Genomic DNA, 14601 nt, shown 5'->3' on the forward strand with positions numbered 1-14601 from the left:
TGATAAGTGCACAGGGATTTTGATCCGACAACTGCAGCTTTCCATAACATCATTGATAGAAAGTGTCAGTGGGACAGGGAAAACTATTTAGGGTACTTCTATTTGCTTCTTAGCTTCCAGGGATCCTGGTAATCCAATTAAGAAAAATCATACTTTGGGCAGGCCCAGTTAAGCACCTCCACCTGCCTGAGGGAAGAGTTTGAATGTTGCCATAGGAACAACAGGGCAACGATGCTCTCCAGGATTGGGTAGACATTACCCCAGTCCCTTGCCTGGTTGAAGGTGCCATCATCTGGCAAATAGAACAACAGCCTGGGTTAGTCTGTGTATGAGGCGACCTGGGAGCTGGGCTTTCTCTGCGCTGAAACCAAAAATGATGGCTTTGGGAAACGTGCCATAAACCTGATGGGGCACCAAGATCTATTGGAGTGTTAATGCTATGAGCCCTTCCATCTTACGCTCAGATTGTACATAGGTGTAAATAAAACCTGCCTGGAACATGTGAATAATAATAATAATAATAATAATAATAATAATAATAATAATAATAATAATTCTTTTGAGCATGTCTTTGAGAAATAGAATCCCAAAGGTTTTCTGGATGTGTGGAATTTTGAGATGGTTAAAAAAAAAACCACCTCAACATGGTGGCCCTTTGAAAACAATACAGAACATATTAAAAATACAATAATTAAACAGACAAACAACCATCTGTAATCAATGGTACCATAACATTTGACTGCTTAGTGCATAGGGTGATATAGAGCATTTATACCCCAATGTCGAAGCAGCAAGAGACTTCAGAAGTCCCAGGACTTACCCAGGATTCGGTTTTCTTACAATGAAGGTCAGTGGAGACTGTGGTGTCTTTAAGATGTATGGTTCACTAGTAATCACACCTCCCACCCCTTGCAACAAATCAAATTCACCTTAAGATGAACCGGCAGGGAATTGTAATAATAGCTGGACATTCTTCTCCCCCACTACAGCTAAGCACACTAGACTGATATGGGCAAGTGTAAGGGGAGCTAGCCATAACGTTTGTGATCTAGTACATATTGTGGGCTTCTTTGCAAGTCTGGTGCCAGGACACAGACAGGTCTGGCCCCAGTAAGTCAGATGAGGTCTGAGGACACTGCTATTGCTTGTTCAAAGGGCGCCAGAAGATTTATCAAGGCTAGTCAAAGATCAACGTTAACCGGCATTGTAATGGTCTTAGGGGGAATCTCAGGGGATGTGCTATATTCATGGCATCAAGACAGGGTGTCAGGTGTGCATGCAGGAGCCAGGCCCTGTGACCAGCAGGACTTCGCAGGACTGCGGCCTTCCTAAGTTTGCTCTGAAGAGGCAAGGTGAGGCTGATTGGTAACTCACAGCACCTGGTGGCAAGAGCCAGGAATGGATATAAGGTCAGCATTTCCCTTCGGCTCTTTGCCACAGCAACACGTTTCCTGCCTTGCTGAATTTGGCTCCTTGACCCCTTGCCTCTTGATTCTCGGACCCTTGACTTTGTGACTCCTTGCTTCTTGATCCTCGGACCCTTGACTTTGCGACTCCTTGCTTTTTGATCCTCAGACCCTTGGCATCTTGACTCCCGGCTCTGTGACCCTCGGACTCTTGGCTTCCGGACTCCCGTTCCCGCTCCCACCTTGCCATCTTGGCCCCGGTCCCGATGTCCCCAGCCAGGACTTCATTCACCCGTGAACTGGACCGTGACACAGGGGAATCCCCTCTTATGCAGGGGTTCTGTTCCTGGGACAAGAGCAAATAGGGATTCCCCCATTCTGTTCTGCCCCCTTTCGGCCAGGAAAACGGCGCATGCGTCAGCAGGAGTGTGCTGGTTGCATGCAACTGGGGAGACGCCCGTGCCTAAACAATGTTGCCAATGTGCTACTGTGCGCATGATACAGAGCTTCCTGTTAATAAGACGACCATGAATGAAACAAGTTATGCCCAGGCCTGTGAAATACTAGCAAGCCACCAGATTTTATTCAAGGAATACACCAAATGCATTGGGCTCCATTTATTGTTGAAGAGGTTCTTAGATATCTGCGGCCTCATCCTGTGAGCAGCATGCATCAGACCTGCCTTTTATGTAAGGTTCTGTTTTTAGCTTTTAATCATTTTGGTTTTAATCTAATTCTATAACTTGCTTTGGATTACTTTTTGTAAAAGAAAAGCAACTAATAAGTGCTAACAACAACAGTAATAAATAATAAATAATAATTATTGTTGTTGTTACTCTCCTTCCTATTCCCCTCTTCTTTTCAAGCCACAATTTTTAAGTTTTGAATTGATGTTGAAAAATCCTCTTTAGCCACATGCTGAAAACACATTACCTGCTAATAATTGATATATCCCTCGTTTTTAAAGAAATTTCTCAAACACATAATTGCTCCAATTTGCATTCTCTTGATTACTTTATTCAAATCCTTCTCCATGATTTCCTCCCCCTTTCCCTTTCCTTTCCTTGTGTTCTCTTAATTAAATTATAGGGGTTATTTTTAGACTCAGTGGGCCTTTTATTTTATATCTTATACAGTAGTGCCAAGTACATGCACTTAGCTAATAAATACTAACACTGCATTATGCTGGAAGCCGTTTCAGTTTCAAATTTCAATTTCGCTGCAGGAACCTGGACGTAACCATGGTTCTCAAATCCACAGCTTAGGCGCATACTTGCATTCATTTTATCTCAGGCCGGCAATGGCAATACACAAGTGGGGAAGGATGTGTAATCTTGGAGCATAAGATTCTCCTAAACCACATCTGTTTTTCCTTGTTGCGCACAGACGATAGAGCAGGGATAACCAATATGGGACCTTCCAGTTGCTGTTGGAACTCCCAATTGCCCGCAGCCTCAATCAACATAGCCAGTGGTCAGAGATGAGGGGAACCGTAGTTCAACATTTGGAACGTTGACTACCCCTGCTATAAAGTGTAAAAAGATACAGTGCCTCGCAAGACGAAATTAATCCGTTCTGTGAGGCTCTTCGTATAGCGGTTTTTTTGTCATGCGAAGCAAGCCCATTGACAGCTTAGCGGATTAGCGCTATTAGCGGTTTAGCAGCTTTTAGCGATCAGCTGTTAAGCGGCTTATCAGCGGATCAGCGGATTAGGAAAAGGGGGGAAAGGGGGGGAACCCGCAGGAAGTCGCAAGACATTTTCGTCTTGCAAAGCAAGCCCATAGGGAAATTCGTTTTGCGAAGCGCCTCCAAAACGGAAAACCCTTTCGTCTAGCGGGTTTTCCGTCTTGCGAGGCATTCGTCTTGCGGGGCACCACTGTAAAGGGACCCCTGACCATTAGGTCCAGTTGCAGACGACTCTGGGGTTGCGGCACTCATCTCGCTTTATTGGCCGAGGGAGCCATTTTACAGCTTCCGGATCATGTGGCCAGCATGACTAAGCCGCTTCTGGTGAACCAGAGCAGCGCACGGAAACGCCGTTTACCTTCCCGCCAGAGCGTTACCTATTTATCTACTTGCACTTTGACGTGCTTTCGAACTGCTAGGTTGGCAGGAGCAGGGACCGAGCAACGGGAGCTCACCCCGTTGCAGGGATTCGAACCGCTGACCTTCTGATCGGCAAGTCCTAGGCTCTGTGGTTTAACCCACAGCACCACCCACATCCCATGCTATAAAGTGTATCTGATGTCAATACGCACTTTGGACGCCAGATCACACAGTTTTAGCTTCCTTTTAGATTCCCAATGTGGGGGCACTATTATGTTTTTTTGTGGGGGTGGGGGTCTTACAGGGCATTCCTATGCATTTCTGCTCTGAAGTAAGTCTGATGAGATATAGTGGTACCTTGGTTCTCAAACGCCTTGGTACTTGAACAACTTGGAGCCAGAATGCTGCAAACCCAGAAGTAAGTGTTCCGGTTTGCAAACCTTTTTCGGAAGCCAAACATGCTCCGTTTTGAGTGTTTCACTTCCAATTTGAGTGTTACGGTGAGGTTTGTCTGTTTTTGCTATTTCTTTTGCGTTTTTGTTTTTGTGGTTTTTTGTTTCGTTTTTGTGACTGTGTGGAACCCAGTTCAGCTACTGATTGATTGATTGATTGATTGTGTGACTGCAGTACATTGTTTACTGCTTTCATTCTATGGATCAATGGTCTCATTGCATAGTAAAATTCATGTTAAACTGCTGTTTAAGGGTTGTTTTTAAAAGTCTGGAATGGATTAATCCATTTTGAATTACTTTCTATGGGAAAGCGCGCCTTGGTTTTGGAATGCTTTGGTTTTGGAACGGACTTCCGGAATGGATTGTTTGAGAACCAAGGTACGACTGTATAAAACATGCACAGAATGTCAGCCAACTTATTATTATATTTATTGTTATTTATGAAATCTGCATACCACAATTCTTCCGAAGATCACAGGGCAGTTCACAACACAAAAATACAAAATGAGAACACAAAATACGTAATACAAACAAAAACAAGGCAATAACCCCACTCCTACAAACACATTTAACTTACCCAGGAGTAAGCCTCATTAAATTCAATGGGACCTACTTCTGAGTAGATATGCATAGGCTTGCACTGTCCTGTTAAATTTCTCAGACCACTGTTTATCCTCAATGCACTTTCAATTCTCGTCAGTGTATTTTCTCATCACAGACCAAAGATGGTTAAAATGCAGCTTGGCACTGTTCCAAAACTTTCCTTAAGTATGCTGCAACTAACCTGAACACTTAGGATAGCTTAGTAACTACCGTATTTTTCGCACCATAGGACGCACCGGACAATAGGACGCACCTTGTTTTAGAGGGGGGAGAACAAGGGAAAAAAATTCTTCTGCTCTCTGCCCAGCGCCCCTTCAGCGAAGCGGCAGGAGGCTCTGCGCAGAGAGTGGGAGAATTTTCCCCCTTTTGTTTTCCCATTCTAAAACAAGGTGCCGTTTAAGGTGCGTTCAGGCGGCTACCTTGGAAGCCTGGAGAGCGAGAGGGGTCGATGCGCACCGACCCCTCTCGCTCTCCAGGCTTCAGGTTCCTTTCGACCTGCTCTTTGGGGCTGGCGGGGGAAGCCCACCACCAGCCCCAAAGAGCAGGTCAGGGAGCAGCGGCCATAGGCGCGCGTCACCTCTCCAGCCGGGAGAGGGTCGCGGGGGGCTGCTTTAGCCCCGTGCGTGCTCTCCCGGCTGGAGAGGTGACGCGCGCCTATGGAGGCTCCTGCCATAGGCGCGCGTCACCTCTCCAGCTGGGAGAGGGTCGCGGGGGGCTGCTTTAGCCCCGTGCGGGCTCTCCCGGCTGCAGAGGTGACGCGCGCCTATGGAGGCTCCTGCCTGCGCGCAGCTTTGGCATCGCTCTGGGAGCTTTCGGGGCTGGGGGAGGAGGAAGCCCTCCGCCAGCCTCCAAACGCGCCCTCCCGCTGTCTCCCGAGTTTGCGGGGCTGGCGACGGGGAGGAGCAGGCTTCTCCCCCCCGCCAGCCTTCTAGCCAAGTCAGGGGGCAGCGGGAAGGGCGCTCTGCGCCTCTCCCGCTGTCCCCCGAGTTTGTGGGGCTGGCGACGGGGAGGAGCAGGCTTCTCCCCCCGCCAGCCTTCTAACCAAGTCGGGGGACAGCGGGATGGCGGCGTTCCGCCTCCCCGCTGTCCCCCGGGCTTGTGGGGCTGGTGGTGGGGCTCTCCTGAAGCCTGGAGAGCGAGAGGGTCGGTGCGCACCGACCCCTCTCGCTCTCCAGCTTCAGCGAAAGCCTGTATTCGCACCATAGGACGCACACACATTTCCCCTTCATTTTTGGAGGGGAAAAGGTGCGTCCTATGGTGCGAAAAATACGGTACTCCACAGATCACATAAATGTTTCCTCTTGAACATAAGCTGCTTTAGACTGCAACCCTAACTTCCCCTCTTACCTCGAAGTAAGCCCCACAGAATCCAATAGAACTTACTTCTGAGTGGACGTGATTGGGATTCCGCTGTTACTCTCAATTAAAGTACACAATGACCTTGTTAAATTTTAAATGGCACACAATGACCTTGTTAAATTTTAAAAACAACGCACAAACATTTATAGGTACGTGTGTATCATTTGGAAACTGGTGGGAGTACAGACCCAAGAATGCATCTTCTTGACTTCTTGAAGTTTGCCCCCACAAAACCTTCTCTCAAAGAGAAACGGCAAAAGTACGGATGCACACATACGTAATGCAATCACTGATTTGGGATCCAGAAAAGGGATCCTGATTTTGAATGATTAAAGCTGAGGCTGGATTATTATTTTTTTACTAAGATGTTCACCGTCTCCCCCACCCCCACACAAAAACATTCAGGAACCCTGGATTCATTATTTTATTAGTGATAAATAAGAATTCTGCAAGGAAAGCCAAAATTCTGCTTGATAATGAAATAGAACACCAATATGATTCATTTATTAACTCAGGCTTGATTCTCCCACCCCAATCCTTTGGTTAAACGTCTTTCTATAGTTAGGCTGAACGGAACACTCACATTCCACCAAATGCATTAATTGGCAATAAATCCCTTTGGGTCATTATACCAATCATATCCAAAATTCAGCTGCACAAAGAATACACTAGCTAAGCCAGCAAATATTATTCATGTGATAATCATTGCACATTACAGGCATCGCCGTAGTTTCGGTTCATTGAACAGCTAGTAGCATAAGCTTAATTTTTGCACAACGCTGCGATAATTACATGGTATGCTTGCTGTTATTTCCTACAATCTAACAAAACTATAATGAACATTTTACTGTACAGCTAGATGAGTAACCCTCTTGTTTTTGTTTACAATCCATCCTAAGGAGTTTTGTGAATGTGAAACATCTGAATGGCGAGAAGGATGTGGTATTTTGAGCAGAAGGGAAGGAAAGAAAAGTAAGAAAGTTATGGGGTGCTATGGAAAAGATCTCCAGCTTATACAGAACATCACAGTTTAAAAACACTGCCTTGCAGGTTGCAATCCTATCCCTGCTTACCTTGAAATAAACCCCACTGAATCATTGGGGCCTACTTCTGAGTAGACGTGGTTAGGATTGTAATGTTAGTTATTGTACAACCTTGACCCAATGGAAAAGGAATTCAATCAGTTAAGCACCTTGAGAACCAGTACCCGATTTCTGTTTTGCTGCCTAGTACCTGCTGTGATAAAGGGACGCGGGTGGCGTTGTGGGTTAAACCACAGAGCCTAGGACTTGCCGATCAGAAGGTCAGTGGTTCAAATCCCTGTGACGGGGTAAGCTCCTGTAGCTGGGTCCCTGCTCCTGCCAACCTAGCAGTTCAAAAGCACGAAATGCAAGTAGATAAATAGGTACCGCTCCGGCGGGAAGGTAAATGCCGTTTCCGTGCGCTGCTCTGGTTCACCAGAAGCGGCTTAGTCATGCAGGCCACATGACGCCGGCTCCCTTGGCCAATAAAGAGATGAGCGCCGCAAACCCAGAGTCAGTCACGACTGGACCTAATGGCCAGGGGTCCCTTTACCCTTTACCTACCTGCTGTGATTCTTGCACATCAATGCATAAGGGGTTTGATCCTGGCACTGCTGCGTGCTACACCAGAAACTCCCTACCTGCTAATTTTTTGCTCAACTTAAGTAGGATACTTGTGCAGCAGGTCAGAACCATTGGTCCTATGAGGCATAGGAACAGTAGAAGCATTTGCCCCCTTCACACTTTATAATCACTTGAAGGGGGTTTGCTGCAATTAAGGAGGAGCTGGGCTGCACTGCTGCCTCTGATGCTACACAACTTACTTCCACCACCACTCAACATCTACACAATGACTTCAGCAAAGCCTTTCTATGTAGGCTTTCCAGGCATCCGGAAGCCTGATAATGAAGAGTTTCCATTCATAGTCTTCCCCACTACACACATCCACACATAAGGTTTGGAGAGGCCATGAGAAACTAGGGGCGCCATCCCTTTAATCACGTGAACCTGGGGCTTTCAGATTGAATGGAAGGAGCTTTCCAGCACTAGGACAGCTGGAAAAGAACCAAATATTGGCCAATTTCAAGGAAGACATTGAACTTGCTTGTTTAGAGGTAATACACCTTGTAATTGTCAAAGACAGGAAACAAACCATGAGAAGTGGTCAGCCGCATTATGCCTTCTGTGTGGACTTTCTGAAAGCATTGGGTTTGACCATGGCAGAAAACAAAACCCTGAACCTTCATCTAATAAAGCAAGGTGATTATTACGTCAAGAGTGGACCCTTGTGCATCACTTGATACAGGCAAGTTATATGATCGCTCTGGAGAGATAAAGGGTTGTTTGGTGCTAGAAATATATTAAATATATTTCAACCCCCTGTGGTTCCTCAAAATCGACTCTTCGGAACTGAGAGACCCTCCAGTACCACCTGGGATGTGATAAAGCGGTGCAGCAGGACTGGGAGAACTGGCAAAACTCGGGGAGAGGGCTACCTTACACATGCAGAAGTATCTTTCTGTTTTACAGAAGGCTCACTTAGATCCAACTCACACAGCACACATTATTGCATTGTAAGTATAATAAAGGTGATTAAAGACAAAAAAACAAATTGCCCACAGATGCTTCTTCATGTTGATCAGTTCACTGCAATCTAAACTACTTTACCAAGGTGGCACAAACCACAATTTGAGCAGATATAACACCAGAGAGGGATGCTATGTCAGGCAAGCAAGCACGTCAGCATCTTCCATTTCCCCCCCCCCCCCTGCTGATCAACTTTGTTGAATTGAAACATCCAAAACAGAGGGTAAGGTTTAAAGAACTCCAAGATTAGTTCAGCAGTCATACCCTAACGGCAGTGTGCAACTCATTAAAAAGACAGCAGTACATATATATAAAACCAACTAAAGCACGGATACACTATCTTCTGTTATTTAAGTTTATGCTGAATTTAATTTTGTAAGATAAACAGGTACCATACACTAACCTCAACCCTTTCCATGTCCTAACCTCTGAAGGCCTGACTGAGGAGTTATGTCTTCAACTGCCTCTCAAAAAAGTATAGCGCTGAGGCAAGATGTATTGTATTTTTTGCTCTATAAGACTCACTTTTTCCCTCCTAAAAAGTAAGGGGAAATGTGTGTGCGTCTTATGGGGCGAATGCAGGCTGCGTGGCTATCCCAGAAGCCAGAACAGGAAGAGGGATCACTGCGCAGCACTCCCTCTAGCTCTTCTAGCTTCTGGCTTAGCCCCACCTCCCGCAAAAGCCCCCAAGAGCCACGCTCTCTTTAAAGAGCCTCGCAGAATGTGTGTGCGGCTCTTGGGGGCTTTTGCGGGAGGTGGGGGAAGCACCGCACATATGCTCCATGCGGCTCGTGAAAGGGAGCGCTGAGCAGAGCCTGGGATGCATACAGGCTCTGCTCAGCACTCCCTTTAAAGAATTTTTTCCCCCTTGCATTCCTCCTCTAAAAACTAGGTACGTCTTATGGTCAGGTGCGTCTTATGGAGCAAAAAATACGGTATCTTAGTGAAAGGATGGTTTTGGAGCAGTTACCGAGAAAGCCGTGTGCGCCTGCTCCTCACAGTAGGTCCCCCACCCCATATCCCAAGCACCCATACTGGGCAGCACCCAACACGAAACAGGAGTCTGCAGCAGCGGAGTCTGCAGCAAGCAGATCAGGCGCCTGGGGCAGCACACATTCCCTGCCCCCAGGGGTGGAGCCAGCCACCTGCAGGACGGGACGAGCTGGGGCAGGACACTCCATGGGGCCTCCGAGGAGTCTGCCTGCCCCCTCCTACTCAGCTGCCCTACAACTGAGGGAGAGGTGGGGGGCGGACTGTTTGGGGCAGCGCGGAGGCTGCGGGCGCCCAAGTCACCGCGTTACTCCCAGGAGAGACATGTGGCTCAGGCACACTGCAGGCCCCGCGGTGAGTGCCGCCATTTTGTCACCCGCCTCAATGGTGACAACCGGGTCAGCCCACCCCCACTGCATCCACTTTCCTCCACCCCTGGTCTGTAGCCAGAAAAAAAAGCAAATCCCTGTGTGTGCAGACAGAAGTTCTTTAGGTACATGCACATGATATTTTCCAGACCTCAGCCATGATCTAGTCAGTGTTGAGGCAACAGTCATTGAAAAACTCATCATGCTGACTGTGGACAACAGTCTCTGAATGTAACATATAAAAACAGAGCTTAAAACGTATAAAGGCAGCTCCAAAATATCTGAAACCGGTCTGCATCAATCAAATTCCCACCTCTAGAAAACTGAGAATGTCACCACCATAGGTGTTTTCATTATTGCTGAATAAACCCAACTTAAGAATTGTATTTTCCACATAGTACATTACCCTTGTAAGAAATAAGGAAACTACCGTATTTTTCCGTGTTTAAGACTAGGTTTTTTTACCTTAAAAATAATGTCAAAAATTAGGGGACGTCTTATACACGGATACATCTCCCCCCATTTTCTTAAATCTGAGTTCCCCAAAATAGGGGACGTCTTATACATGGGGGCGTCTTATAGACGGAAAAATATGGTACATTTCCCATACCAATTTTTTTTAAAAGGAAAAAGCATTTCACATTAGCAAATAGAGCACCACTAAAAATGACCAAGTCAACTCACCAAGCTCATTGAGGCTCTGAGCAGCTTTTGTTATCTCTCTGCTTCCTCCCTGTAGCTGGCCTTGAAGTCTCTTGCTGACATACAAGATGCGCATTATTCTCCGCAGCAAGTCGCAGGAAGCCTTGATAGGAATATATTCAATATGCTACATTATTATACAGTTGTTAAGTACCAGCTGTGGAAACACAGTACACATTTCTGGCCTGACAATAGGCGTGTATGATCACATTATGGTTCCGTTCATGGTTTGATATCATCTGGAATACACTATCATAAAAACACGCCACAGAGGGTTGTAACTACAAGCTGCTCAGCAGGGATGGAAGGGCATTTAGTCACAAATGCACAGTGAGGGAATTCTACAGATAAAGACTGCAGTTCTGTTGTGTTAAAACCATGGAGAGTCTCGCTACAGACTTCAAAAAGAAGCAAGCCAAGGCTTAAAATGTGCAAGTCTCTCTTCAAAAAAACCCAAACCAAACCAATTCTGGGGAGCGGGATCTAATTCTGCATGCAAATTTTCACAAATCAGCACAACAAACACATTATCCATCCTTTTATGCAGGAGCCTGAAGTATACATATATACAAACTTTAAAATGACAGTAATCAAATTTAAATTCAGTCTTGGTTTATTTCCTGAAAGCAATTATTGTAAGTTCCTGGTTTAAAATGATATCTGAATGCAGTGCTAATAAAGTCCCTACTCAAAATCTCTCAAAACAAAATTTACTTATTTATCCATCAAACATACTGAGTTATAGCCAACTTTCCGCAGGTTTATAAGAATAAACCAGGGGTATAAATGTGTGGCTTTTGACGTCCAAGTTCATAAATATGAACTCAATGGCATGGACATTTATATCTGGTTTGGATGGAATGCTAAACCATAGTTTAGTTTTACTTTTGCTTCCCATCTCCTCCCCAGCACATCCAACACCACCACAAACCAGAAACTATTTTAAGTTTCAGCTAGGTTTATTCCAGGGACAGCCAACATGGCAGCTTCCAGACGTTATTAGATTATAACTCCCATCGTTCCTAATGCTGATTGGGTCTGATGGGAAATGGAGTCCAACAATATCTAGAGGGCCACAGGTTTCTCACAGTTCAAATGAAATTAGAACTAATTCAGGGATGGGGAACCCAAACCTAAATTAATGCAAGTTGCTTGGTGACCTAAAATGTGTAGAAAGAGAAGCAAACATAAGTCTACAACTGCTATTCTACCAATATCTATTCTATGATATGTGAGTGACATGACCACTGGTTAATGGAGTATCATAAAGATTAGATCTAGTTTCAAAGAGTATCTATTCCAATGGTTACTGCATCCAATTAGTACTATGCGTGCTTGTTTGGTAAATGAACTAATCGGCGGAAAGCTATTTAAAATAACCCTTTTTGTGGGCAACTTACCGTATTTTTCGCCCTATAGGACACACTTTTTCCCCTCCAAAAATGAAGGGGAAATGTGTGTGCATCCTATGGGGCGAATACAGGCTTTCGCTGAAGCCTGGAGAGCGAGAGGGGTCGGTGCGCACCGACCCCTCTCGCTCTCCAGGCTTCAGGAAGCTATCAGCAAGCCTGGGGAGCCCCACGGGAGTTCCCGCGGGGCTCCCCACGCTGCGGATAGCAGCCTGCCGCCCGGCGCGCAGAGTGCCCTGAAGCAGAGCGCCCCACGCACCAGGCAGACATCCGCAGCGTGGGGAGCCCCGCAGGAACTCCCCCCCAAAAAATTAAGTGCGTCCTATGGGACGAAAAATATGGTAAGTCACGATTTAAACCAATTATTTATATCAATCCACTCTGCGTCACATAAAAATATGCAAATTGGGGAACATTTAATTCGGCAGCTGAGTTTCTGCACGCTACAAATATGTATAGGCTCGATGCAGCAGAGATATATGGAGAAAAAGTGTGAAGACACAAGGAAAGAGCACTTCTCTCCTCCAAGGCCCCTTTATATTATTTATTATTTATTGAATTTATATACCGCCCTATCCCAGAGGTCTCAGGGTGGTTCACAGAATAAAATATAAAACCACAAAATATAGAATCAAAATAAAAACAGCAACCCAATAACACCCCCCCTTATAAGCACACTGAGCCATTTGGGAACTGCCCTGAGATCTGCGGATGAAAGGTGGTATGCAAATTTAATAAATAATAAACAAACAAACTACATCTCTGTAACACTGTCCCAAACTGCCACAGAAGATGCAGGAATACTGCAATCATGTGGGCCGGGCTGATTATGTGAGTGTTTCCTAGAAAATCACTATGCTTACTTCAGATGCAATTGCCCCACCCTCAGGATTCACACACCCTTCAGTTGTTTGAGACAGAACTATGGAGAAGAAGCACACGTTGGTTGAGATTCAGCGGTTCTGCGCATGCGCAAAGCGCAATTTAGCAGTTCTGCGCATGCGCAACCGCCAAAACCCGGAAGTAACCCATTCCGGTACTTCCAGGTTTCGGCGGTCCGTAACCCAAAAAAACACAACCTGATTCGGCTATAACCTGAGGTATGACTTTATACTGAAAGATACGTCTGCAACTGGACCTACAGAGTGCTGGTGACAGCAAAACTCTGCTGGTTTCAGATTCTACATTAGATATTCCACGATATGCAATATTTTTGTGCACTGAATTAAAGAAGACCAGCAGTCTTTAACAAACTACAGTGGTACCTCGGGTTACAAACACTTTGGGTTACAGACTCCACTAACCCGGAAGTAGTACTTCGGGTTAAGAACTTTACCTCAGGATGAGAACAGAAATCGCGCACCAGTGGCGCAGTGGCAGCAGGAGACCCCATTAGCTAAAGTGGTACCTCAGGTTAAGAACGGTTTCAGGTTAAGAACGGACCTCCAGAACAAATTAAGTTCGTAACCAGAGGTACCACTGTACAATTGTGGTCCTAAAACATTCAAAGGTGAACAACCTATTAGAACAAGTGATTAGAAATCTGATGCCTTGGTAGGATTGGTGGTCTAGACGAGGCAACTTTCGGTAAAGCACAAGTCTCATATGTTTAAAAAAAAACCTGAAATTACATCTGAGCTCTGTGCTTCATCTAAAGTTGCCTAGTGACAAATATTCCTTTCAATTTCATAACAGTTCTATATTATATAACATGCACTTCCGACATTTTGACTGTTAATGTAATCTGTTGAGAGCACTATCTATGCTGCTGGAAGATGGGGAAAAAAGAGGCATGTGCAGATTTTTTAATATATTTTCACACAACTCAAAATGTTATTTTAACTCATTATAGACACAGCCTGGAATATGGTTAACTGACATAAGCTCTTAATCACTACACAGTTCGAGCACAGTAAAACGCCTGCAATTTCAGGGGAAAATACGTATTACAATTTTCAGGAGTTCTAGAAGTGCCAAAACATGTCAAAGAGTAGATCAAGCAAAACCTAAATGTTAGGGCAATTGTCTAGAGAAGAGATTTGGGGGCTGCTGAAACTGAGTGGCTAAATTAAAACAGAAAGCGTGTTATGCTTGTTATACAAGACGCGGATTATTCTGTTAAATGCAAATAAGCATATAGTCAAGCTTTGCTACCTCTGCACCACCAAAGGGCATCTATCAATGTCAACTCAGCACAATATCTATTGGGTTCAACGCTCAAGAGGCCTGTATTTTTTTTATTTTTTTTAAGCGAACAGGAAACAGAATCTGAATTCTGCTCTATGAAGGTAACTATGGTTTTGTGCATGAGGGACAGAAAAGCACCGACTAGAGTTTTGGTTGAAATAGTCAGAACTGTGTCCACAAGTTGTGGTTAAAAAAAAACCATTTGGTGAAAAGCATATGAAGCTGGGGAAAGCTTGAAAAATTGTTTTGAACTATCCAAGACTTGAAAAACAGCAGCAACTGAGGAATCCGTCCAAGTTCATTGCTGATTTGCCAATCAATTTTTAAAACATTTTGCCAAGTAAAGAAAAAAATAAGGACTGCTCCTGGCATGAGAAGGCAGCTACATAACCCTAGACAAAGGATGCTACCAGGAAGACACAAGAGGAGATAACCCCGTATAAATTACCTCAGCTGAAATGAGCAATTAC

At 45.1% G+C, this 14601-nt stretch overlaps 1 protein-coding gene across 3 annotated transcripts in view; it reads right to left on the reverse strand.

Annotated features, from left to right (window-relative positions):
• The window catches only part of COG5 (component of oligomeric golgi complex 5), a 170493-nt gene that overhangs the window by 143945 nt on the left and 11947 nt on the right, over nucleotides 1-14601 (reverse strand). For all 3 annotated transcript variants that reach the window (XM_081927685.1, XM_081927686.1, XM_081927684.1), the window contains exon 6: nucleotides 10518-10638. In XM_081927685.1, coding sequence (XP_081783811.1) covers nucleotides 10518-10638 — 121 coding nt within the window. The remainder of the gene's footprint in view (nucleotides 1-10517; nucleotides 10639-14601) is intronic.

Source organism: Podarcis melisellensis, assembly GCF_964234715.1.
Source record: "Podarcis melisellensis genome assembly, chromosome: 10".
Classification (NCBI taxonomy): domain Eukaryota; kingdom Metazoa; phylum Chordata; class Lepidosauria; order Squamata; family Lacertidae; genus Podarcis; species Podarcis melisellensis.